The 24,888-nt window shown below is 41.6% G+C and overlaps 1 protein-coding gene across 2 annotated transcripts in view; it reads right to left on the bottom strand.

Annotated features, from left to right (window-relative positions):
• Positions 1 to 242: 242 nt before the first annotated feature.
• The window catches only part of ZCCHC14 (zinc finger CCHC-type containing 14), a 53,282-nt gene continuing 28,636 nt past the window's right edge, over positions 243 to 24,888 (bottom strand). Inside the window, exons 3-13 of one of the 2 annotated variants that reach the window (XM_069868670.1) lie at positions 17,808 to 17,881; positions 11,801 to 11,872; positions 11,506 to 11,615; positions 9,508 to 9,602; positions 9,359 to 9,413; positions 7,683 to 7,788; positions 6,276 to 6,367; positions 4,769 to 4,896; positions 4,227 to 4,367; positions 2,672 to 4,135; positions 243 to 1,402 (exon numbers count right to left, since the gene is read on the bottom strand). In XM_069868670.1, coding sequence (XP_069724771.1) covers positions 1,347 to 1,402; positions 2,672 to 4,135; positions 4,227 to 4,367; positions 4,769 to 4,896; positions 6,276 to 6,367; positions 7,683 to 7,788; positions 9,359 to 9,413; positions 9,508 to 9,602; positions 11,506 to 11,615; positions 11,801 to 11,872; positions 17,808 to 17,881 — 2,393 coding nt within the window. In that variant the 3' untranslated portion in view covers positions 243 to 1,346. Of the gene's footprint in view, positions 1,403 to 2,671; positions 4,136 to 4,226; positions 4,368 to 4,768; positions 4,897 to 6,275; positions 6,368 to 7,682; positions 7,957 to 9,358; positions 9,414 to 9,507; positions 9,603 to 11,505; positions 11,616 to 11,800; positions 11,873 to 17,807; positions 17,882 to 24,888 lie in introns of both variants that reach the window. The other variant, XM_069868669.1, reaches the window with a different exon arrangement.

The raw sequence follows: 24,888 nt of genomic DNA, 5'->3' as shown, positions 1-24,888 counted from the left end.
AAAGAGAAAGCCTCACCCCTTTAATGCTGTCAGATTCCTCGGGTGAGCCATGAGGATTAGTATCTTCTTTCAACCAGACAGGACCAAACTGTTTCAAATTAGCAGTTCAAGATTTGTTTGGCTTCTTCTCAAGTCCTAATTTAGATTTGTCACCCACAAATTATTTATGCTAAGTAGTTAACACCAAAGCTAATCATCTACAATCTATTGCAACGAAGGAGGCTGACAAGAAATCCTTCAAAGCCTTGATAATAATGAAGTTTACTACCTTTTACATGTTTGACTTCTACCACTTCTGAATCGTGTAGCAAAAGCCTTGGGGTAGGAATCAAAGGGGGTTTTTTATATAAAGTAAAGCAAAAGCTTACAAACTCTGCTGCCAGAGTTCTTGTTTGTTTGTTTTTTTTAAGGATGGTTTAAAATCCATTTACAAAAGTAGAATAATAAGGTTTCTGTGGAAGAGACCTATATACAGTAACAGGACGTAAAGGTCATTTTGTGTATTACAGGAAAATATCCTTGAAGCCTTTATGACTCTGGAGTCTCTGGGACTTGGACCCTTGGAAACTAAGTTTATTCCACTGCTGGGAACCCAGCACTATCTACTAACAAGTGAGACAACGAAGCACAAGTTTGTTTCCAGAAGGAATTGAAACTGCTGTGTGTGTTCTTTAGGAAGGGAAAGGAGAGACTTACTTAAGATTTTGTTGTGTAGATAAGTCACATAGCCTGCTGGTGCCAATTTTTAAAAGTTGGAACTTCTTTGCCTCTTGCACTGGTCTGAGTGACACTGTCTGCTAAAAGTGCAGAAAGCTTGAAGAGTTTACATTCTTCTGTAGTGCAATCCTTAAAAATCCCAGAGATTAGTGCCTGATCACTTTTGAAAAAAAGTAGACATTTTACCTAGCCCAGGGGTGCCAAAGTCCTTCTGCCGAACGGCCACTCCTACTTTCAGCCACCAGCTTCCTCCCCGAATGTAGCTGCCCTGGAGTCAGACGTTTCACCTTAGAAAGTCCACATATGGCAACATTCTCCAGCCAAAAAGTACATTGGATGTTGTACTTGCAACAGAAAACGCAGCTGGCCAGCTCCACCATCCACCCAGTATGCATCGGTCCTATGACACGTGGTCAGAAGTTCCAACAAAAAGATCCACGCTTGAATTTGGCAATCAAAAATGGGTTTGACACACCCCTAAGCTAGATTTTCTACCTAGTCTAATAAAGTAAAGCACCTTTGGATTAAAAAATACATTAAGCTTAACAGCAACTGGACATCTCAGTTTTGAATTTCAATCTCCTTATATCTCCATGGCTTACAGTATTTTCTTGCCAGATGATAAAATATCAGTCTGTGGAGTCAAGACTTTCCGAGGGCGGAGCGTATTTGAGCCTAAACGTACCTGGGGGAGAGGAAACAGAAGAATTAAACATCATCAACCTTCTCACATCTGTTGCTTCTCAGAACTTCCTAAACCAACCTACTTATTAGACATGTAAGGCAATATTGCAGCGTAACACCAGCTTGCAGCCCCATGGTGAAGCTGCAGAAGAAGCTGACGAGCACGTGCCTGGTGGAAATGAAAATCAAGGTGTAGTTTTACACAGTAAAAGTCACCAGCTTGGGTGTAGTTTTAAGGCTGGCAAGAGTTCTTTTGGGATGGTTTAAATGGAAATTCAATTAACCAAATGAAATTCAGCTTAAAAAGACAACAGACGATGTTTCTGAAGTTCTCCAAATGAGGACTGACCAGGCAGTGTCACTTCTTCCCCGCTATCAAAATATTAGCCACAGAAACTCCACTGTTGAGTTACATTTTAGCACTGCTGTAAATTGCTGCCTCAAAAACAGTCACTTGGTAATTTATAGTGTCCAAATACTTGAGATCTTGTTTACCCTGTGAAAAACGAATACAGACACAGGCTACAGGCAAAACAATGTAAAATGTAAGACTCAGTGCTGTCTGCTCCAGTCAAAAATTTGTATCTTATCTCAGCACAATAGGTCAATCAAAACAAAAAAAGAAAAATGGGCCTAGAGAGTGCTCTTGGTAAAGCAACATTTCTTTCTTAGTTGTTTCTCTCCCTTAGTTATTCAGGATTCAATCTCTCTCCTGGAGAAGCTGATGCTGTGTAAGTAACACAGCCTAGAAATAATTATAGCAGAAAACATGGACCTTCACAAGCATCTGAATAGTGATTCTTCATTTGTGTTACAGTTTGGGGGAGGTGGGGAAGGGGGAACAGAGATGTTTGGTTTGTAAACCTCCCGGGGACTTGAAGTCATACCCAAAGATGACCTGGTTGAAGGTATAAGCAGCAGCAGCAACTCCTCTGCAATCTGCTCACAGAGGCTCCCTCTCTCTTTTTTTCCCACAACACACATTTCTCTTCCTCGCAGAAACCAGCACAAGCCCCGCACAGCGTCCAGATCTGACCCAGGGCCTTACTTGGACCCTGTCCTCATGCTGGGTCTGCACAAAAGTAAGTTTCAGCTTTTCCCAACATAGCTCAGACCACGAGCTTTCAAGAAGAAGATTTTTAAATGCAAGCCAGAAACAAAAAGATTTACCCCTGCTATCACAATTCCTCCTGCCCCCAGGGTACGCAGCCGTTCCCCCTGGCTGAGTGCCACGACCTGCATGTACACTGGTCCCTCTGCCTGCTTTTACCTTGTCGATTGAAATCCATGGGAGGCTGTTTGCAGTCCTGAGCTCTGTGACCACTGGCCCCACAGTTGTAACAGGAGATATTCCCGTTTTTTTTGTGATTTGAACCATTGCTGTTTCCCATCATTCCCTGTGCCTGATAAACCCCTGCTGTCCCTGCCATAAAGTTCTGCATTGGCGGTACCGCAAATGTCGACTGCCCGGTCATTACGGAGTCTGGAGCTATCCCGCTGTTGTAAGCGGTGTGGACCACGGGGAAAGTCGTGCTGCTGTTATACTGCTGCGTGTTGATGTAGCCGTTACTACACAAAGGGTTGAAGGGCAGAAATGGAAAAGTAAACATGGAAGGTCCTGAAAATGGGTGCTGAAAATAGTTAGCGTAGCTGACGGTCATTCCGCTCGAACCACAGTTCCCGCTACACCCACAGGAGCTGCACACCATGCACCCGGGCGGCTGCGGCTGCTGCTGGTGGTGATGGTGGTGATGGTTCTGGTTCGGTACTGGGATGCTCCCTGCGGAACCACTGCTGCTGCTGCTGCTGCTGCTACTGCTGCTGCTGCTGCTGCTGTAGAAGTTGTTCTCGGCGACAGATGAGAGCGTGGGGCTGGAGCTGGGTGCGGGGCAGCTGGGCAAATTCGCCATGGTTGCAAACGATGTGGAGGGGTGGCTGCTGGAGGAGGCGGCATTACTGTTGGCACAGAAGCTGCCTTGCATTGGCGCCACTGGCACGCTGCTCATTGCAGAAAAGGCAACTTTGGTGTTGGCTGTGTACAGAGCAGTCCGGGGATTTATTATTGCAGGGGACACCGTTATTTGCATATTACTGGAGCAGGAAGTCTGTCCGGCAATGGCAGAATCAGTAGGAAGAGATGAAGACACCAGGAGTTTGATGGGTGGACGAGCCACGTGGAAGACTGTGCTGGATGTTACAGTGGCAGCAGTACTCGTTTCTACCGTTAATCCTGGCTGCTGAGCTGTTTTGATCACTCTATCCAAGGTCGAAGCATGTACGACTTTGGTTCGAGGACCAAAGTTCATAGTAGATGTGGGTGAGCTGTTCTCAGCAGCCCTGGACAGCACTTGCAAGGGCTGATGGGGAGAAGACGCAGACATCACATCCACCACTGCATTTCCAAAGCTCTTTTCCATTTTTATGCTGCCCCTAGGTCCAGGAGAAACTTTATTTCTTTCTTCTAACGATAAAAGTGAATGCATAGACGATGAAAGTAGCTTCATGTCTGCATTGCCACGCTCTGATTTATGTACTGAATTTAGCATCCGGATGGGAGTGATATGAGTAGAGGCCGCTGACATCATTTGCATTGGCAGAGTGTGGTGGCCGGACGGATTGGAGCCTGCATCGTTCTGCACTGGTAAGACCTGAGCCGTGGGTCTGGCAGAGCTCGAAGTGAAATGATTCAGTAACATCACTGGCTTCTCCTTTTCTGAACCGTCCAAATGAATCTCTAAATGCAGGGACAGAAACATCCATAAATACAACGCTTCACCAGAAAAATCTGGCCTACACAGGCACATTCTTTGGCTGTTTCTACTTACGTCTCTCGTTCTCCTCGGCGCTATCTGAGCTCTCTTCCCTTGTCTGGATTCCCATAGGGCTGGAAGAAGAGCTGGAGTACTCAGAAGAGCTGCCCTCCCTGGGCACTGGGTGGGCAGGCTGATCCACATCCACTCGCAGCTCTGCAGATAAAGGGTGTGTGAGCAACCAGGGAATGTGAAACAAGAGTGGTAACTTGACAGGACCTAATTACAACTGTTTCACGACACCATCTAACACACAGCAATGCTCAAGATTTACAGAGATGTGCACTGGCTAAGAAGCAGGACCCTGGAAGCGTAACGGTCACTGACCAGTGCAGTTACCCATTCACACAGAAGCCATGAAGAGGCAACCACTTTTTATTGCACTCCATATACACAGGAATCGGACTTTTTGATGGCTCTCTATTAAGCTGATGGCATTTTGGAAGATAAAGCTTATGACAGGTTGGTATAAAAGCAGTACAAGAATGATCTTGTTCTTATCCAAGGGCATATTCAGCCTCGAGAGCACAGCGGTGTCCTCTGCTCCTCCTACGTACCTGCAGCATGGTTGCCACGAATACTCTGGATAGGCCCTACGTGTGTAGTAGGGGGAACCCTGGCCACACCGCTGCTGGTAATCGAAGAAGGTGTTGTGGGGTTTAGGCACCGTTTCTCTGACTTCTCTCTATAGGGTGATGGAGATACATATGAAGAAACAAAAACTGGCTAAAATAAAGGATAAATCAGTTTCTGAATGGAACTGAAGCAGACAAAGCCCACTAAATAATCCACCGAAATGTTACACTAATTTCAAATGGAAACACTTGGAAATTACACCAATCTTGACCATAGCTTCTTGCCAGCAATTACATTTGGACTGCTTGCCATCTGATTACAATACTAATGCTTTTATTAGTATAAGGCAAAACATCACCAAATGGTGACTAAACTCTATCACACATTAAGAAAGCACGTCCCAAACCTGGCATACCAAACCCAAAGAGAAGTCAAACAGTCCAAAGTTTTCATTCTGCAAACACACCCTGGAAAAACTAAGACTGATGGAAAATACTATCCAGGAGCTTAGATAAATGGGCATACATTTGGATTTTTTAATTGCTTTTTAATTAACTGTACTAGCTTCAGAACAAACACCTCCCTCTAAGTAGAGACAGGAAAAATAGGACAAGCTGTTGCACTGGTTTCTCCAAAAGGCTGCACAGAGCACCTGTGACCTATCACCTCCACCACATAAAGCTGTGATTTTCCTGAGACCAGAGTTACCTGCAACAGCCCTGACTTTCAGTGGTTTGTCCCCATACAAAGGCAGAAGTCCAGATCTTGTACAGGTATCATCTGGCAACCCACACCCTAGTGCTGGCAGCTGCCACAGCTGGTTTGGGTCAATGCAGGATTCCAAGGAGGCTCTCACAGCGAGTTGTGCTCCGTCCGCACTGACTGGAAGCCAAAAAATTGTCAGGTCTTATGAAGAAAAAGTCTTCCTGGGCTTCCTGAGTTTTTGTGTGCATCACCTGACCTTGCAAACCCTGGGCCCAGTGGCTTGCTTGCCTGATTCCCTTCTACCCTATGAACCTCAGGCAGGCTGTTGGCTCACCATCTGGGCTTTGCACACCTGCCTTACAATAACTGTTACAGAAGTTTAAAAATACCCTAAGCAACAGTACGTGTCTTTTGTAAAGTATTTAAAAACCGTCCTCCTCCTTAGAAAGCTGCCAAGGGGACAGGTGAAGACTGGCATTTATATTACAAGTGAGCTGACATATCCTTTTAAAACAGATTTCACAAACTCTTTACATTTGGTTATCGTTATCACAACCCTAACAGGCAACAGGAAACCAGCAGGTACTCAATCTTATCTACTACACCCCAGTTTCAAGGGCTTTTCAAAGTAACTAACACAGCTGCAGAGGAAGGGAGATAAACATTATCCATATTTACAGGTGAAAATCTTGGTACATTTATGGTCTGAAAAGCAAAGATCATTGTAAAACTTCCATTAAATATCTTATGACCTTAAAAAGACAGCCTTTCCCTGCCACTTACTTCTCCAACTCCAGCTGGGTCTTGAGCTTCTTCTTTGCTCCCATGGTGAGGGATTCAAACTTATTCAGATCTTCCTCAGTAAGACTCAGAAACTTGTAAAGAAAAAAAGCGTGCTGAGTTTTACAGCCTGAAACGTGTACATTTTTAGTAAAGATAAAATCTGAAAAGCAACTGAAAGATATTTTTTAACATATGTTAATTCAGATAAACTTTCTACTCCAGTTTTAAATTACAGAATCAGTGTTGAGTAAAAGAGTGGGAGACTGGAATGAAAGGAAGAACACCCGTAGATTAAACTCAATTAAGTGTCTGCTTGTGTTAACTATTCACAATAACGATGAAGTAACCTGTGTACATATTAAAAGAGAAATGTGTGCTATAAATGTATTTAAGGATCTCTTTCTCTAAAAAAAATTAAAGAAAAAAAAATCACCCTAGTGTTCCTAGTTGTGTCATTTAACACAGAAACCAATGTGCAGTCATCTCATCAGTTTAACTGGAAAATATACTCCAGAATTAAATTTCATATTAAAACGAAGACATAGAATATGCAACTAAAATACACACATTTATAACACCATGTAATGAAAATTAAAGCCAGCAAAGTATACATAATACAGGCTTTTTAAAAATACACTAGAATACACAGTTTTACTACTTCATTAAAGAAAAAAAGACACTGTATGCCACCCTTCACATAAAAAAGAAAATAAAATCAGAAGACTCTGGTAACAAACCATAATTAAATACATGCAACATACTATAACCAACACAAAGCCACTCTAATTTAGACCTGGCTGAACCTAAGCACTGAGTCCACTGGAGGGCGTTCAAGGCTAAAAGACAGCAACAGGACAAGCATTGCACAGATGGAGCTGGATAAGTGCAATAGAAGATAAGACCCAACACACACCCATTACATCTTGTGAGTCTCACTATGCAGTACAGAAGTGGCTATATTGCCACAAGAATTTCTGCAGAGAACAAAAACCTCACATTCACTTTCAGGTGCGTGCACCCTAACGCTCGTGTCTCATGTCTCTGGGAATCTATTTGTTAAAATAAGGATAAGCAAATACTTGGGGAAGAAAAATCAATCAAGAAGCAGAAATAAATAAAATAAACAAATTGTCATTGTCTACTGCACACCAAAGCAGTGAACCGGGAGCAAAGCAGTGCTCCTAAGACAGCATGGAACTTGGATCTTCAGTTTTGGAACAGACAGCAGCTGCTGAACAGACAAGGCCCTGGCCACAAAACGAGCCAAAAATAAGAAGGTTTTTATAAAAATCTTATCGTTTCAAAAAAGCACAAACCTTTACAGCATTTACCAGTAACTTCTGCACTAGAGAATGTAACGATAATTTTAAAGCCGGCTCCCTTTCCATAATCTACTGCCCTACCTACCTTCTCCATTGTGAGCTGTTTGAAGACAGGGTAGTATTTGTGCAACCGCAGTTTCCTGAGCCAGTCTAAGATCCCGTTTTGCTCCTGTGTCTGAGGGGTCTGTGGACTGGAAGACATTAACATGGGTGAAGAAGAGGTGTCCATCTGGGTGCGATAGGCCAGCGAGGAGCCAGTGCCTCCTGCGTGGGAACAGTGGGGTAGTGCAACGGGAGCAGCAGCCGAGTGCTGAACATGGTTCTGAGAAGACTGAACGCCAGCTACTCCACATATAGGTCTGCAAAATAGTAACATGATTTGATTTAGCACATTGAATCTGTCTCATGCACAGTTCAGCTACTATGGGCATCAAATCTATCACTTCCACGATTTTCTGATCCAAGTTACAGATTGGTACCTGTGCTGTTCAACAGCACAACGAAAACAGTGCCATTTATGGCAAACAGTATCCTTATCTACAGCTTAGGTAAAGGTTTTCTTCTCTAATCACCAGTAACATATGTTCTACTACCTCTCTGTGATTTAAAAGAAGGTTTAGAAAGAATGGCCATGGTTTGGCTTTGCATTATTAAAAAGAAGTCCAAATATAACCCTGTGGAATTTTTTTTTTATGTGCGGAAAAGGCAAATTAACCCACAATACTGGCTCCTTGGAGAGTTCTGGTTTTCGTTGGAAAAAATAAAAATTGCCTCTTAAGGAAACGAGTTCTGAGTTTGTTATATCCTAACAAAAGCAAGAGAGTTTCTTTCCTTCTTTTCTCAAGGCTAACTTCTGCTCCCTTGGAAAAGGTCTCCTTCCTCTCTTTGAAAGGAAAACCCCTGCTGTTTAAGGAAACATTCAAACACGCTGTAGAAAGAAAAAAAACATTTCAGAGATATTCCAGTCTCCTTTGCTCCCAAAGACCTATATTAAGGATGACCAGATCCATGCCTATGATTTGGATGCTCATTATTCCTCTTAAGTATGTGATTGAGACCATTATGACTTAAGCAGTAAGCAGCAGATCTCAAAGAAATCATCCATCACCACAGCTCAGCACTGAAGTGTTGATGGTGATTGGTATTTACACATTGAGAAACAGTGCTTAGAAAGGGTGTTCATAGGTTTTACTGCCAGCAGGAACACTGCAATGGTCTGATCTCATCTCCACGTCATGCTGGTCAAAAGGTTTCCCTAAGTTCTTCCCTAAACATACACAATTCTTAGGTCAAGAGAGCCACTACTGCTCTCCTAACCACTATCACAATGCTAGAAAGTTTGGTCCAAGGCTGAACTTGAACTCTATCTTCCATTTCCAGTAATTATATCACGTTAAAATTTAACTTGCAATTTGCCTGGTACCTCAGTTTTGTTGTCTTTGTGATCAACTCACTGCAAAACTTTTCTTCCAGCAATTACTCATACTGAGCTCTTACAGTTTTATTTTAAGATGTGTTTTCTTAAGGCATTTAAAGAATGAACAAATGACAACACTGGGAACACTGGTACCGCACACCAGTATTTTCATCATTTGTCTTTGCTGGGCAGTCCACACACCACCACTAAAATTCCTTAAAATCTTCTACAGATTAATAGGAAAGTGAAGACTCAAATAAATCCCAAAGGAGAGGCAGGTAATATCCTCTGTAATTGGGTTTTAGAACTAACCAGAACAAATGTAAACAAAATAAATATTTCACCTTCCAGACGTTCCCAACGTATTTCCTACTTTATAAAGGGAGGGGTTGCCAGGATCTAAAAACAGGGGAAAAGAAGATAAAAAATAGCATCAACTTATGAAATGTACATCAGCACAAAAAAATCATTTTTAAACTTCATTTAAACTTACTTGAACTCTGAAGTTGCTGTGAAGGAGATGAAGTACTGAAGAACTTCCTAACATGGTCATTTTTCACCACATGGGAAGGTAACGGTGCCAAATACCTGCGTGTTCACCAAAAGCAAACAACCCCCCCCATTCTGTTAGATGTGATTTACAGCTGCCCGTGCAATCATCATCATAGACTGTGCACGAGATTTTGAAATTGAATTTGAAATTTTGAAACTAAAAGATCTTTCGAATTAACCACTCCATGCAAATCTCATTCAAAGTAGACTTGAAAGGTACAGATATTCTGATCCTTAATATTGCTTAAATACATGATACCGTTGTGCTGCTTTCACTCTGTTTAGCGTTTCAGTAAAGATGCCTAATTTAGGAACACTGAACACTTGTAAGGCAGAAAATGTTCAAATATAACCTTGAAAATTTCCTTTCAAATTCATGAACCCGAAGACCATAAAAATTAGATATATCTGTTATCTAATTTTTCTTCTCTTTTGACAGAAACAGCAGATACAGAGTCTGGTAGCGTAGGCAACAAGGCTATAAAACTTAAGTCAAATTTTCCCTGGAACCACTGTGCCTTTTCTAGGGGAAAAACTGGCACTCTCCTAAAACTTTGCAATGTATAAAGTGTGTTCTATCAACATTAATAAACTTGTTGTTGTTATGCAAATTTGACCGCCTTTTGCCAAATCTTCTAAAGATCTGAAAGGTAAAAGAAGTTGGTAAATCAAGACAGCATTTGGACCATATCTTTGTTATTTGTCAATTTTAAAAAGGCCTTGTGTAAAAAAATAATTCAACTATACACACAAAAATATGCTTTCCACCTTGAAAAATCCCAGTTCACTTCTGAATGTTTCAGATATGTAGCACTTAACCAATCAGCTACTTTCTCTGCTCCTAAGACACAACCATTGCTGTGTAAACACAGATTGCTGCTCTATTAACCTAGATTTGTAGAGACTGTTGCTAGCTGAAGAGCAGCAGCAGCAACAAGCATTCTCTCTTACCCTCCCCTAATTCTCATCAAGAGGCTGTGAGCGTCAAAACATAGAAGGAATTGTTTGAAATGTTAACGCTGTTTGCCATGAAAAATGATCCAGGCATGCACCTGCTGGCTCTAACTATGGAAAAGCAACATTCACTGCGGCCCTGGAACTGGTAGGCAGAATTCTGTTTTGACTTGGGGAAAAATAGGTGTTAGGCACAAGCTCTACCAAATGTTAATGAGAAATTTTCAAATGCCAGTTAACACTTTGGACAGATAAAGACAGCAGCAGCTGAAAATCCTTTTAGCCCCTCAAATTCTTCTAGCAAAACTATTTCAGTATTTAGAAAGAGCGAACTGATGTGCCCTACCACCATCTTTAAAATAGTGATTTAGATAAGACAATGGCCAGGTAATCTGTGACAATGGGAGGAGGTACGATCTAAGGTTTCAAATACTTCTCAGCTTCCAAAAATTTAACGGCTATGATCTATACATACATACACACACAGCTTTTTAAAATTAAAGTAAAATAAATACCACAACAACCTAAAACAACTCAGACAATCAAAATTCTCTGTGGATGAAATCCTCACAACCCACCTCTCAGTACAGAAGACTGACTACTTGGGCAACTGTTTTATTTTTTCCTGAGTTTCGGGGGATTTTTTAAGCAGTTTTGGCCATTTTTTTAGCTCAAACCAAGCTTTTGCAAAGCCAATGATCCTCTATTTGTTTTTAACAAGGAATGAGGAAATGTCAGTTCTCCAGGAAACTTAATACAGAATATTATTACCATATGTATTTCTGAAGAAAGAATTCCTGAAAAACACTAATGCACTAGAATTAGTAGAACATCAAGAAATAATGCTTAGGATCGTGCTGTTATTGCTTGAAAGTAATTTAGAATATGAACATAATATTTATATTTCTCTATTCTTTCTTCTACTTGGTGAAAAAAGATGAGTGTCAAGATAAAAAAAACCCACAAACAAAAAACCCCAGCGTACCTAAGGTCCGATTCCAGGTCTATGTGATTCCGTTCTAGGTAAAATGAATCTGGACCAGCTAGGCAGGGAATGAATTTCTCCAAGTTTTCTTCTGGATACAGCTGCGATAGCTAAAAGCAGGTGATATTACAAGCAGTAAGTGAAAAGAAGACTTGTTACTCATACAAGATTCAAGCTAAACATTTGGTGAAATTCAATCTATCTGTATTACCTCAGTACACTTTGAAAAATGTCACTGAAGAAAATTACATATAGGGATAAAACACATCTCAAAGTATTTTTTATTTGCCCTTACCTTTGAAATAAATTCAGTCACTTCAGCGGAAGATTTGGTTACCAACGTCACTGAAGAATCAGACCACAGGACCTTAGGAGGTAAAAGGTATTCAGTTTTGTAACTAATAGTCAGGGATTTAAGTTTGTTTCCAACAGATCAATAATAGGCATAGAATGTCCTCCACAGACTGCAAGAAAGTTTCTAACGTGTGAAATCAATAAGGAAAAACTTATTTGTGCACAAGTAACCATCATTCAGTGTTCCCTTGCTGCCTGATTCTTGCTGTTATTAAACTTGACACCTATTCTGAGGGCTTAAAAAAACCACTTCATCATTTACACAGCCACTGCACACTGCAGACACTCAATATTAAGAAACAGGCAAGTAAGTAATGGAATTTTTTCTTTTTATTATTAGAGAAAACAGCTGGTTTGTAGCATCCGATGTACAAGATGAACAACTCCCCAAAGCACAACAGTGCCTATTTATAATTAATCAACTCCACATGCCATATAAAGTTGAAAATGGCAGCAAAGCATCTCACTGCAAAAGAAGGCAGAACCTTAGAAATGAAACCTGCAGTTGCTCTCCTAGCTACACTCCTCATACACCATCTTGTATGCAGCCAAGAAAAAGGACAGAGTTCTGTATCTCTTTCCATATGCTTTCTGCATTAAGTCATTACATTCTCAGCTACAAGAGGCATTTATTGGTGGGTAAGTGATTAGTTTAACTGAGCCAAAAGTCAGGATTTCTTGGCATGAAGAATATCAGCGTGAGCCTGGCCAACGATCAAGTCCTTTCAGACTTAAGATACTCATTCAAAGCGTTTGGAAGGCATACGGATCTCCAGCAGTTCTATAGGGGAAGGAGCTGGGCTCATGTGTTTAAGAATCAGGAGATCATTCTCACATGACACCAGTCTCAATGACAACTGAAAACATACACACAGTTTTTCGAGCCATGAGAATGCTGCCAAAAAGACTGGTGAGAGAAGAGTGTTTCAAAATACATTACATAATGGAGGAATTTCCTCTCAGCAGAGCTGTTACACAAAAAGTAAGGGGCGGGGGGGGGAAGAAAAGAAAGAAAAATCAAGTAGTTTCTGGTTGCGCAAAGCCTATGGGGGATTTTTGTGTGTTTTTTTCAAGTTCATGTTAAATTAATAGGTTTTTTAGAATAATGGGAAATTTCAGAAATTTCACCTTCTTTCTTGTTTTGTAACAACCTGATATTTGTTATGACTTATGTTTTTCTAAGTTGCTGTATTTTTCAGTACTTAGAAAACAATAATGTGACCCATAAATGCAGGGAACAACAGCATTGCCAAGCGATGCTGAAAACACTGAACTGCTCCATCTATTGGCCTTCTATTCCCAAGCTACTAAACAAAACAATTAATAGTTGGGTTTCTAACCCAGCACACAGCAGTTTATTAGCTCGGCTAAACTATGCACTGTTCTTGCAGTTACAAGCTGTCAAGTGAAATACTGGTAAAAGTAATTTTTGGTATTTATAGAAAAATTTGTAATAGGAAAAGATGATTCACAAGATACTAAATGTAACTGGAGTCCAGAGAACTGCATGCTTCATAAAGACTTTTACAAGTCCTTGAAGAAATCCTTTCTAATATTGATGACATTTGGAACAATCATGGGATTCAGAAAATTCAGAACATGATCCATGAATCAAGTCATGCAGAGGCTAACGCTCTCAATATCACAAGAAGCAGCTGAAATAACGCTCTGTCTTGGGTGGTGCTTTTAAAGAAAACCTTTGTTTTTGATAAAAGTCATAGATAATTGAAATTCAGCTGCCCATTTTCTTCTGAGTTCTCCTTTTCTCACCAACTGTTTGGCTCTATTGCCTCATTAAGCAAACCAAAGACATTTTCTGGGCTTTGCATTCTGAATTTTGGAATACGTCGTTGCAACTAGACAGGAGAAAAGCCGTTTGTCGTTCTTTCTCCCCAGCACCCAGAATCCAATCTCTGCTGTTAACTCAAGTTTTCAGGGAATGAAGTCATCCCTCCACAGAAATTGTGAGCAATGACCAAACCTCCAAAAGCTGTGTAAAAACAGGGGGAAGCCACTTCTCCTAGCAGCTTGCGGCTAACCACTCTCATTCCAAAGAAGCTATTCTCACTTCCACTCTGAATTAGTCTGCCTTCAGTTTTCAGACAAAGCTTCCTGTTTTCTGCTAGATTAATGTCCCCTTTGCCATAGGATATTTTCTTCCCTCTGAAAACACTTTATATGATATTGAAGTCATCTTTCAGTTAAGTTCTCTAAGTTTCTCACTACATGGCATTTTCCTCAAGCCTTGAATAATTTCCATTGCTATTTTGTGTTCTCAACATCCCTTTTCAAACCAGTAGCGCCTGAACCATATGCCACCATCTCACACTCCCCTCAATGCTGAATGCAAAGATAAATGACCATCCTACCTCTTTTCTTTAGGAGTCTAAATTCTCGTTTGTCAAGATGAAGACTTAAATTCTTTCTAGTTTCTGCACTCCAGCATTCCATTCCATTTCTCCTAAATATGCACTTTCTCACAAGAAGAATTCGATTAATGCCTGGCTCCGAGCCTGGTGTGAGGAGAGGGGCTTTGGCTTCTTTGATCATGGGGTTGCTCACGCACCCCCAGGCTTTCTTGCTAAGGATGGGACACGTGTGTCTCCTAGGGGCACTAAAGCCCTTGCTAAAAACCTAGCTAAGCTCATAAATCGAGCTTTAAACTAGATGTGAAGGGGGAGGGGGTTGAGCCCAGGCTAGACAGGAATGAGCCTGGACGTGGGGCAATGGTGATTCAGAGAGGGTGTGCTGGTGTGGACCACCAGTACCTCACCACACAGGAAGTGGGGGAGTACACATCTGAGGATGCTAAGGGAGATATAGGCACTCTGGAGCTAGCTACTCCAGTTACCAGGCAATTGGGAATGAACTCTGTTCCCTCTAAGAGGGCTGAAGGCTCGGCAGCTCAGCTGAAGTGCATTTACACCAATGCACGCAGCATGAGGAATAAGAAGAAAGAGCTGGAAGCTGTCGTAGGGCAAGGAGCCTATGATGTCGTTGCCATCACAGAAACATGGTGGGACGACTCATATAACTGGAGTACAGCTATGGTGGGGTACAAACTCTTCAGGCGGGATAGGAAGGGTAGGAGATGAGGCAGGGTAGCCCTCTTTGTAAGGGAGGACTTGGACACCATTGAGATGGATTGTGGTGATGAGGAGATTGAGCGCCTGTGGGTTAAAACCAGAGGAGCCCACCAGAAGGTAGATTTTGTGATGGGAGTCTGTTACAGACCACCCAGCCAAGGAGAAGCAGCTGATGAGCTCTTCTATAAACAGCTGGGGTTAATCTCTAGATCAATGCCTCTCGTTCTTGTGGGAGATTTCAATCTTCCTGATATCTGCTGGAAGTACAATAGAGCAGAAAGGAAGCAGTCTAGGAGGTTCCTGGAGTGCGTGGAAGACAACTTCCTTGCACAGCTGGTGAATGAACCAACAAGGCAGGGTGCCCTCCTGGACCTGTTGTTTGTGAACAGAGAAGGCCTTGTGGGGGATGTGGCAGTAGGTGGACGCCTAGGCCAAAGTGATCATGAGATGATAGGGTTTTCTGTTCTAGGTGAAGTGAAGAGGGTGGTTAGTAGGACAGTAGCATTAAATTTCCAGAGGGCAGACTTTGAACTCTTCAGAAGGCTGGTTGGCAAAGTCTCATGGGAGACAGTACTTAAGGGCAAGGGAGCCCACGAGGGCTGGGAGCTCTTCAAAAAGGAAATCCTAGCAGCTCAGGAGAAAGCCATCCCCATGTTCCGGAAAAAAAGCTGGCAGAGGAGAAAACCAGCTTGGTTGAACAGAGAGATCTTGAGTGATACCAAGAAGAAGAGAAATGTTTATGGGCTCTGGAAGAGGGGACAGGCCTCTTGGGTGGACTACAGGAGGGAAGTGAGATTGTGTAGAGAAAAAATCAGAAGGGCTAAGGCTCAATTAGAAATCAGATTGGCAAAGTCTGTGAAAGATAACAAAAAATCCTTCTATAAATACATAAATAATAAAAGGAGGACTAGGGAGACCATACAGTCCCTATTGGACGCAGAAGGAACAACAGTGACAGGGGATGAGGAAAAGGCTGAGGTACTTAACGCCTTCTTTGCCTCAGTCTTTAATTGTAAAGAAAGTTGTTCTGTCTGTGTACAAACCCAGGAGCTAGAGGAGCAAAATGAGGCTCCCGTGATCCAAGAGGAGGTGGTCAGAGCCTTGCTAGCCCGACTAGACACCAACAAGTCTATGGGGCCGGATGGGATTCATCCAAGGGAATTGAAGGAGCTGGCGGATGTGCTGGCCAAACCCCTTTCCATCATCTTCCAACAGTCCTGGAAGACTGGGGAAGTCCCACTGGACTGAAGGCTCATGTTGTGCCCATCTACAAGAAGGGTCGCAGGGAGGATCCAGGGAACTACAGGCCTGTCAGTCTGACCTCAGTGCCAGGGAAAGTCATGAAGCAGATGATCTTGAGTCCTATCATGAAGCACATGCAAGAGAACCGGGTGATCAGGCCCAGTCAACACGGGTTCACAAAAGGCAGGTCTTGCCAAACTAACCTGATCGCCTTCTATGACAAAGTGACTCGGCTGCTGGATGAGGGAAAGGCTGTGGATGTATCTTCCTGGATTTCAGTAAAGCCTTTGGCACAGTTTCTCACAGCATTCTGCTTAGGAAACTGTCATCTCTGGCCTGGACAGACGCACGCTCTCCTGGGTGGAAAACTGGTTGGCTGGAGGGCCCAGAGAGTGGTGGGAAATGGTGTGAAATCCAGCTGGAGGCCAGTGACAAGTGGGGTTCCCCAGGGCTCAGTGCTGGGTCCAGCCCTGTTCAATGTCTTTATCAATGACCTGGATGAAGGCATTGAGTGCACCCTTAGCAAGATTGCGGACGACACTAAGCTGTGTGGAAGTGTTGATCTGCTGGAGGGCAGGGAGGCTCTGCAAAGGGATCTGAACAGGCTGGACCGCTGGGCTGAGACCAATGGCAGGAGGTTTAACAAGGCCAAATGCCGGCTCCTGCACTTGGGGCACAACAACCCTGTGCAGCGCTACAGACTAGGAGAAGTCTGTCTAGAAAGCTGCCTGGAGGAGAAGGACCTGGGTGTGTTGGTTGACAGTGACTGAACATGAGCCAGCAGTGGCCCAGGTGGCCAAGAAGGCCAATGGCATCTTGGCTTGGATCAGAAACGGCGTGACCAGCAGGTCCAGGGAGGTTATTCTCCCTCTGGACTTGGCACTAGTGAGACCGCTCCTCGAATCCTGTGTTCAGTTCTGGGCCCCTCACCACAAGAAGGATGTTGAGGCTCTGGAGCGAGTCCAGAGAAGAGCAACAAAGCTGGTGAGGGGGCTGGAGAACAGGCCTTATGAGGAGCGGCTGAGAGAGCTGGGGGTGTTTAGCCTGGAGAAGAGGAGGCTGAGGGGAGACCTCATTGCTCTCTACAACTACCTGAAAGGAGGTTGTAGAGAGGAGGGTGCTGGCCTCTTCTCCCAAGTGACGGGGGACAGGACAAGAGGGAATGGCCTCAAGCTCCACCAGGGGAGATTTAGGCTGGACGTTAGGAAAAAATTTTTCCCGGAAAGGGTCATTGGGCACTGACAGAGGCTGCCCAGGGAGGGGGTTGATTCACCTTCCCCGGAGGGGTTTAAGGCACGGGTGGACGAGGTGCTAAGGGGCATGGTTTAGTGTTTGATAGGAATGGTTGGACTCGATGATCCGGTGGGTCTCTTCCAACCTGATTATTCTATGATTCTATAATTTTACTTTGCCTGTGTCACACTCAGCATCATCCACATGTGTTCATCAGGGGAAATTAATGACTACTTCCAAAGCAGTGATTATAAAAACATGACTAGAGTCTACCTCTAAGGAGCTCCACTAGCACCTAACAACAAAGTTTAAGAATTCCTTTAAACTCCTCTGTAAGTGTTATCCTCCTCTCTTTCGTAATGAAACTCCCCAGTCACTAAAACTTACCTCAAAGGAATATTCAACGTTTCTTTCATTCTTCTTGTGTGCCAGTCCCTTTAATTCCACTTTTTCAACACTCACTAAGGAAAGAAAGAAAAAAAAAACAAACCAGAAAAAAAAGAAAAATATGAGAAGAATGAGTAGGATATTTTAAATGCATGCAGAAGCGATCACTTTGGGTAGTGCCAGGATTTGGTTTGAGAGCAACCGTCTTGTGGCAGCACTACAGGTGCACATCTCAGCCTGCCCTTGCTCAGCACATGGGAAGGCTGATACCACCGCTCCATGATGTTTTCTACCCAAGGCTTCCTTTCAACACTTACATAAACAATACACTAAATGCAAAGTTCTTTATTTCCTCATGGCCTTATCATACCACTCATCAGCATAATAAGAGAATGCTACACAAACATGCATGGATTTATCTTAACATCAGGTAGCGAATACCATCCTTCTGAGGGAAAACTGGCACACATAAAGAAACAAAGACAGGCAAAAGTCTCCATGTTTTCAGGGCTGATGTTGCAAGGAGTTCAGTGTGGTTTTATTGCTGTGTTGACTTCATGACTTCCCCTTGACTGCAGTTTCATGGAAAACTTCAGTCTCAGTCACTGCAATTTGAGTAAGTTGTAAGTAAAAACAGGATGTTACTGTGGGAAGGGTTGAGTAACGGTACAGGTCACTGCTTTCACCTCTACATATGATATGCAGTCTCTAACGACTCGACCTTACGCATCAGATATTTGATACTCTAAATTCTTGGAGACTCCTTTCCCAATACAGGCAGATCAGAAATTCCACCACGCTAAACTTTATAAAGATTATTTTACTGACTTTCTAGTTCTCCTGCAAATTTCTTCTGCCTTTTGACTGCACACAAGGGGATACACACACAGAATTTTTCTTATAAAAGCCAATTCACATTGGGTTACAAATTCAAAAGTAATTATACCAGCACAAAGTCACTAGAATTTTACCTCCAAGCAACAAGTGTCTGAACTGCTGCAAGCTGCATATGTTGTGTTTTCAATTAGCAGTTCTAACAAGCAAAATACAGAGCTGCAGCATTCTGGTTTGGGGGAATCACCATTTACAAGACCTTTACCTGTTTTCGGGTCTATTTATGCACTGTATTACCTCCAAGACTCAAACCTATGCTTATCACATATAACTTCCTCAAAACATAACTGCATGACAAAACAATTACAGTGCAAAAGTTATAGTGACAACATTGCAACAGGCAACCTGTTTCATCACATCTCCTTGTTCCCCACAGTGGGGCTTCAGCCAAAGCCAACCTGTTGCCAGTCTGGAGCTTGATCCTTTACCTGAAAGCAGTCATGACCTGAAGCCTTCACTGTGACCATTTCAACATTTTTGTTGCGTTTTCTTCATTTAGAACTGCTACAACCTGGGCTTTGGCTGTTTTAAAGACTTCCTCTTTGAGTCTTACTCATTTGCAGTTGAAATTTTTAGAACTAGCCAGTTTTAAATAGATCTGCAGATGTTCATGCTCATCTTTACAATACAGAATTAGCACTGCCTTTACAATCATCTCAGCTGCTCCTTCTCTGTGTAATTCCCAATTACAATAACATAAATCCCTCAGCTTTTGAATAGCCTCAATTCATTACTCTCTACTTTCTTATGCATATTGTGCTTTTTGTAGGGACTTGCCTCTCTTAACATTTTCAGTGGAAATGACTTTACAGTACTACCATACTGTTACACTGCCTGCTAGGCACCACAGGAGTAAATCTTCTGCATGCCAGATATTGATGTGCTATCTAGACAGTCCACAGCAGCACAAAGATTTAAACATGCAGGTGCTTCAGAGGTTTTCTTGCTATTTTAAGAAAAAATACCTCAGTATGCTTATTTAAGAAAATTCAAGGCACTCTTACTTGTGATCACAGTGAAAATGTACCAAATATTGATTGGAATTACAATTAGAAAGAACTTGTAAAGTGGATACTGAGAGGAGGTATCACCATAATGTTGGTGAAACAGCTGAAGGATGAGGAAATAATTTGTTGAAAGCCCGGTGTCAACTGCTGCAACATCTGGTTTTGGAGCAGGACAAAGAAAGCCAGAAAGACATAGCAAGTGTTACTCAGCATTTGTTGTTTACAGTAAATCCAGTCTTACTTTACAAAAACGGTTCTTATAACTGGCATTTCTACAGCATCCAAATACCATCTCCTCTATCTACTCATCATTCCTCTACAGCAATTCCGGCAAAACAGGAATACGTATGAATATAAAATGAAGCCATTTCCATTTTACTACACAGGTTAATAACAAACTTTAAATCACATTATGGAGTTTGTTGTGCTGACAGTTACGTGACCTTTTCAGGCCAAAGTTCTGGTCTGAACTTCTCCAGTTAATATAATCTGCTGCAGTCAATTTATCCTCTGGAAAATTATTTCAATTAGCAAAGTGAAACATTAAGTAGGTATTTCTGCACTGACTGCAGTGATCCTAAACTGAATCTTGTAAGAGTAGATCTGTTCTAGAGCATGAAATAATAGTTCATTGCACAGCACCGATCTGCTTCTAGGGACAACTGACTGGATCACTTCTGATGTTACACAAAACACTCCAGTAATTTTCTTCCAATACCATGAAAAATATCATCTAAGAAGTTCTGGTGTTCTTGTTTAATGGGTCAAGTTGTACACTTTTGTTATGTAGCCCCTCACATACTCTTCCTATTAAACTTGTGGTTGATTTTAATAAAATAGCCTTCCTAAACCTACATGAAACTTAACTTTATTCAAGAGAATCAATCATACAAAACTCAAGAAAAAGGTGTCACCTACCAAGCAGGAGTGAATGACATTATATTTGCTGTCTAACAAATTATAAAGTTAAAAAAATAAGAGGTTGGTTTGGGATTTTTTTTGTATTTACTCTCAAAAGCCTAGGAAATTCCTTAAAGAGCTGACTCTACCCAATATCACTATGAATGATTCCATGACCAGAAAAACCTTTGTACAGAATTAAGGACACATGACACTGTTTGTCTTCTCACGATGTTGAATTTAGCAAAACTCAAGCTTTCCAACCAGGGGATGAAAAAACAGTTAATGTTTCTAATTCAGGAGATAGCTAGAGCAAGTTCATTTGCACTACCTTAAATCTGAGCTTTAGGCCTGGAACTAATCAATGGGAACTCTGCCACAAGCAGTCCAGCCATGCCCTTCACGTTAGGCGTTGTTGTTGTGCACAGAACATGGAACCCATAGGAGCAGCCTGGCAGGGCATCAGCCATGGTAAAATATCTCCGAGACAAACCTTTCTGTCTGCTCCTCCCTCCCAGCACTTCCCTGTAAAACGATCCAAGAACAATGCTTGTTGGTGTATGTGCATGCGCCTCCCTCACTGCTCGGCTTTCTAAGCTGCACTTGCAGAAGGGCACAGAAGAGTTTGCAGAGATCTATCCATAATTATCTGCTAAATTAAGGCAGGTAAGTGAGACAGTCAGATGAACTAATAAATAATATATAAAAGGGGTAGAGAAATACAAAGGAGTTTCGTAGAACTTCAGAACCTCAAGACAGCAAATGTTGATTGAAGGATAGCCCCTTTCAATGATATCCAATATTTCAGCACTAACACCAGCACTTCAGCATTAAAGCAAACACCTATTCTACCAGTCTTACTGTGCAAATCAAGATAATTTGTACCAGTATCATTTCCCTTTGATTTCATTAATAGCTTTGTAGAGCACCTTTTATCACCCCCACAATTTTCTCTACCAAAAGAAAACATTCATGAGCATCCAGAGCTTTTTTTTTTTTTTTTTTTTTTTGCACAACACTAGATAAAAAGTACAGGTCAGAGGAGCACAGCACAGAAGCTGAGCGACTGGATTAAAGTAAATGACACTGGAACTATCAGGAAGAATTAACTACACAGTCTAAAAGAGTCATTTCTACTCCATCCCTAGCCAGACATTTTCCTTTTTATTAAATCACTGCATGTAGGTTCAGCTTTTGTGGCATGTGGCACAAAGATTGTTCTCCAGCATTCAGGTGGTAAAACCTGAGTGTCATGAGATCGGGTTGAACTCACGCAGCTTTTGAGACCTGGTACTTGACAAAATAACAGAAACACTATGATTGATTTTTAAACAGGAAAAAAAATCATAAGTAAAATTCTTTAGTTTGTGTTATACAGGAGGCCAAGTACATAAAGACAATTGATGCTTCTAGATTTAAAGATCTATTATTTTCATTCACGTAAGTTGTGCTTTCATGGAAATAAGCATTCAAACACAAATACAGCAATTGATTTTTTGCTGAAAAGGTCTACCTAACAAAAGGGAACTAATAAAATACTTTCCACATCCTTGTTTACACAGAAGTGGTAACCAAAAATGCAACACCAAGACTTTCACATGCCACCTCCTCTTGTTTTTCCTAAAAGAAATACTTCAAAACCAGCATTACTCTGTCACTGTTGTTACTAGTTTCAAAGCATATTTATGGAAAAAAAGCACATGAAATTGAAGTTCGGTGGTGGCTTTTGTTAAACAGAATGATCAACCGATCAAGTGATCTGAAGCTGAGAAACTGCTTCTAAGTATCAGCTTAAGTGTTTTTTGCCTATTTTTCAGAAAGTTTCCTGCTTTCACAGTTCTGATATTTTTAAAGCTTTTTATTTGGGCTATGATAGAGGAGAAAAATGCCTAAGATACACTCTTCCTACCAGCAAATGCATTGATCCTGTTCTGCCACAAACACACAAGACTAACTTCTCTGATCCACTAAATTTATTTTATTTCCATAGCCTCCTACTTCTTAAAACTTAAATTATTCATTAACTGGAACATTGAAGGCCTGAAGAAAAGTTGCAGAATCAAATATTAGGTTTTCAAATCACATACAGAAATGGTTGGGCAGAGTCTGCAAAATAAGCAGATTAGTGAGAACTGAGATCTAAATAAGCTGGGTATTGATCAGCATCTTCCAGGCTGCCGAGAGCAGTTAATGATATGTCCCAGGACCTCAAATCATACCAATCTCATGTTTATTTACTACAACTCCTTTCAATAAACCAGATGACTACAATATTAGTTTGTAATAGTTTTGTTGTTAAAGCAAAAAAAAAAAAAAAAAAAGAGCTGGCACTGTTGATCCATCCCTGAGGTTTCTTCAGAGGAAGATTCCTCTGGAAGAGGTTCGCCGAGGCTGCGCTCTCATCAGATGAACTTTCAAACTTGGACCTAATGAGCTCTGAATCAAAGAGAATGACACAGAAACCATTCAACTCGAACTTTGCTCTATTCAACAACCAGCAAAAGCACACCTTGGATTTTTCTCATGACACATTAACTCACAAGCAAACTGCTCCTTTTAGTAGAGACACAATCTGCATCAAAATATTGACGGGCCAGAATCTAAACAATATAATAACACAAGATGCTTGCCAGTATGTATTGCTTGTAGTTACAGAAACTGCTGCTGGGGATGGAAAGAACATGAAAGATCAGGATGTAATACACTCTTAAAGTGTAAGCATATCAAACAATTAAAAAGTATTAGAGGTAAATTTAATTGAAGTGAGAAGAGCCTATCACTCAGCTATAAGCTTGTCTGTCTATAACTGCCTAGAGGGGCAAAATACTTCTGCTGTCAAGAACTGTTTAGAATATTTCCTTAAAAGTGAGATAAAACAGGTAAGGAAATAAGTGCTTCTTTTTGAAAAGGATCTTAATGCAGTAGTTATAGATTGAGAAAACATTGTGAAGAGGCATAACTAGGACACCGAAGTGATCCCCAACCTTTATGTAAATGTAAAACTGCTGCTTGCTAAGAAATATTTAAATTGAACTATAAGTTATTTGGGCATTTACCTTCCCCTTCCAAAAGGGGGCAGAACAGTTGTGGTTGATAGGAAACTACAGCAAGATGTTTGCTTATTGGTCCCATATCAGGCATCTTCAAAATACTACATGAAGCCTTTGAAACTTAGCGAGGACCACAGAAATACAAAAATCATTGAAACACTCTTGAATTCACACATTCACTTGGGACTCCAAATGGAGCTGTCATTTTCTGATTACCAAATTCTTGAAACCAAGTACCCTGCAGGAACTAATTCTGCCTGGCCAACACAAATTCAGGAGACAGGACTAATCATCATCACAGCTTTCGTTTAGAAAAACAAAGGAGGGAAAAATTAGAGGACAAAAAGGGGCCTCTGCTTCTCTCCCCTTCCTGTGATTGAAGCTGATGAAGCAGGTTCTGTCACAGTACATGGCCCAAGAACTACTCGACAGCAGTTACTGAGCACAGCGTGCTCGCTGCTCCCTGCATTTCCCCTTTTCAGGTTTTACGGAATCACAGAATCACCAAGTTGGAAGAGACCCACCAGACCATCGGGTCCAACCATGCCCACCAATCTCTAAACCATGCCCCTCAGTACCTCATCCACCCGCACCTTAAACACCTCCAGGGAAGGCAAGTCAACCACCTCCGTGGGCAGCCTGTTCCAGTGCCTAACGACCCTTTCAGTGAAGAATTTTTTCCCTTTTTTTTTACCTCTCTTAATCTTAAGAGTTTGTGGTTCCTTAGCAAAAAAAGAAAATTAAAGCTAAGCTTATCTTTTTCTTTTCATAAGACAGAAAGTTTTGTGGAGAAAAACAGAGAACAGAACTCAAGATTAAGGAACGTTTGATTTGTTAGGACCCAGTTCAGCCTCCAAACCTGGTCCACAATCCAGTTTTCTGCTGGTATCTCTTAATATTAAAAGCAGAAGAGCAGACAGCAGCTTTTCCATGGTGTCTGGTTAAAAAGGAAGCTACAGCTAGGAAAAAACTCATAACCAAACAGAACAGTTTTACTAGTTCACAAGAAAGTCTTCTGGCTGGCTGCTGCCTCTACAAAAACACATAGGAAGACACTGGACATTCATGGTCATAGTGAAAAATGTCTGTTAGCAACATTAGCAGAAGAAATGCTCTCAGAACTGTCATTTTTCTTTACAAGAAACAAACATTCTCTAAATTGGAAGAACCCGTAAGATCAAGACCAACACATACCCATAACACGAGTTTAGGTAAGAAGTTAATCATCCT

The sequence above is a fragment of the Phaenicophaeus curvirostris genome, chromosome 14 (assembly GCF_032191515.1).
Source record: "Phaenicophaeus curvirostris isolate KB17595 chromosome 14, BPBGC_Pcur_1.0, whole genome shotgun sequence".
Lineage (NCBI taxonomy): Eukaryota > Metazoa > Chordata > Aves > Cuculiformes > Cuculidae > Phaenicophaeus > Phaenicophaeus curvirostris.
The sequence above is the reverse complement of the archived record's forward strand: the minus strand, read 5'-3'. Positions and strand labels throughout refer to the sequence as shown.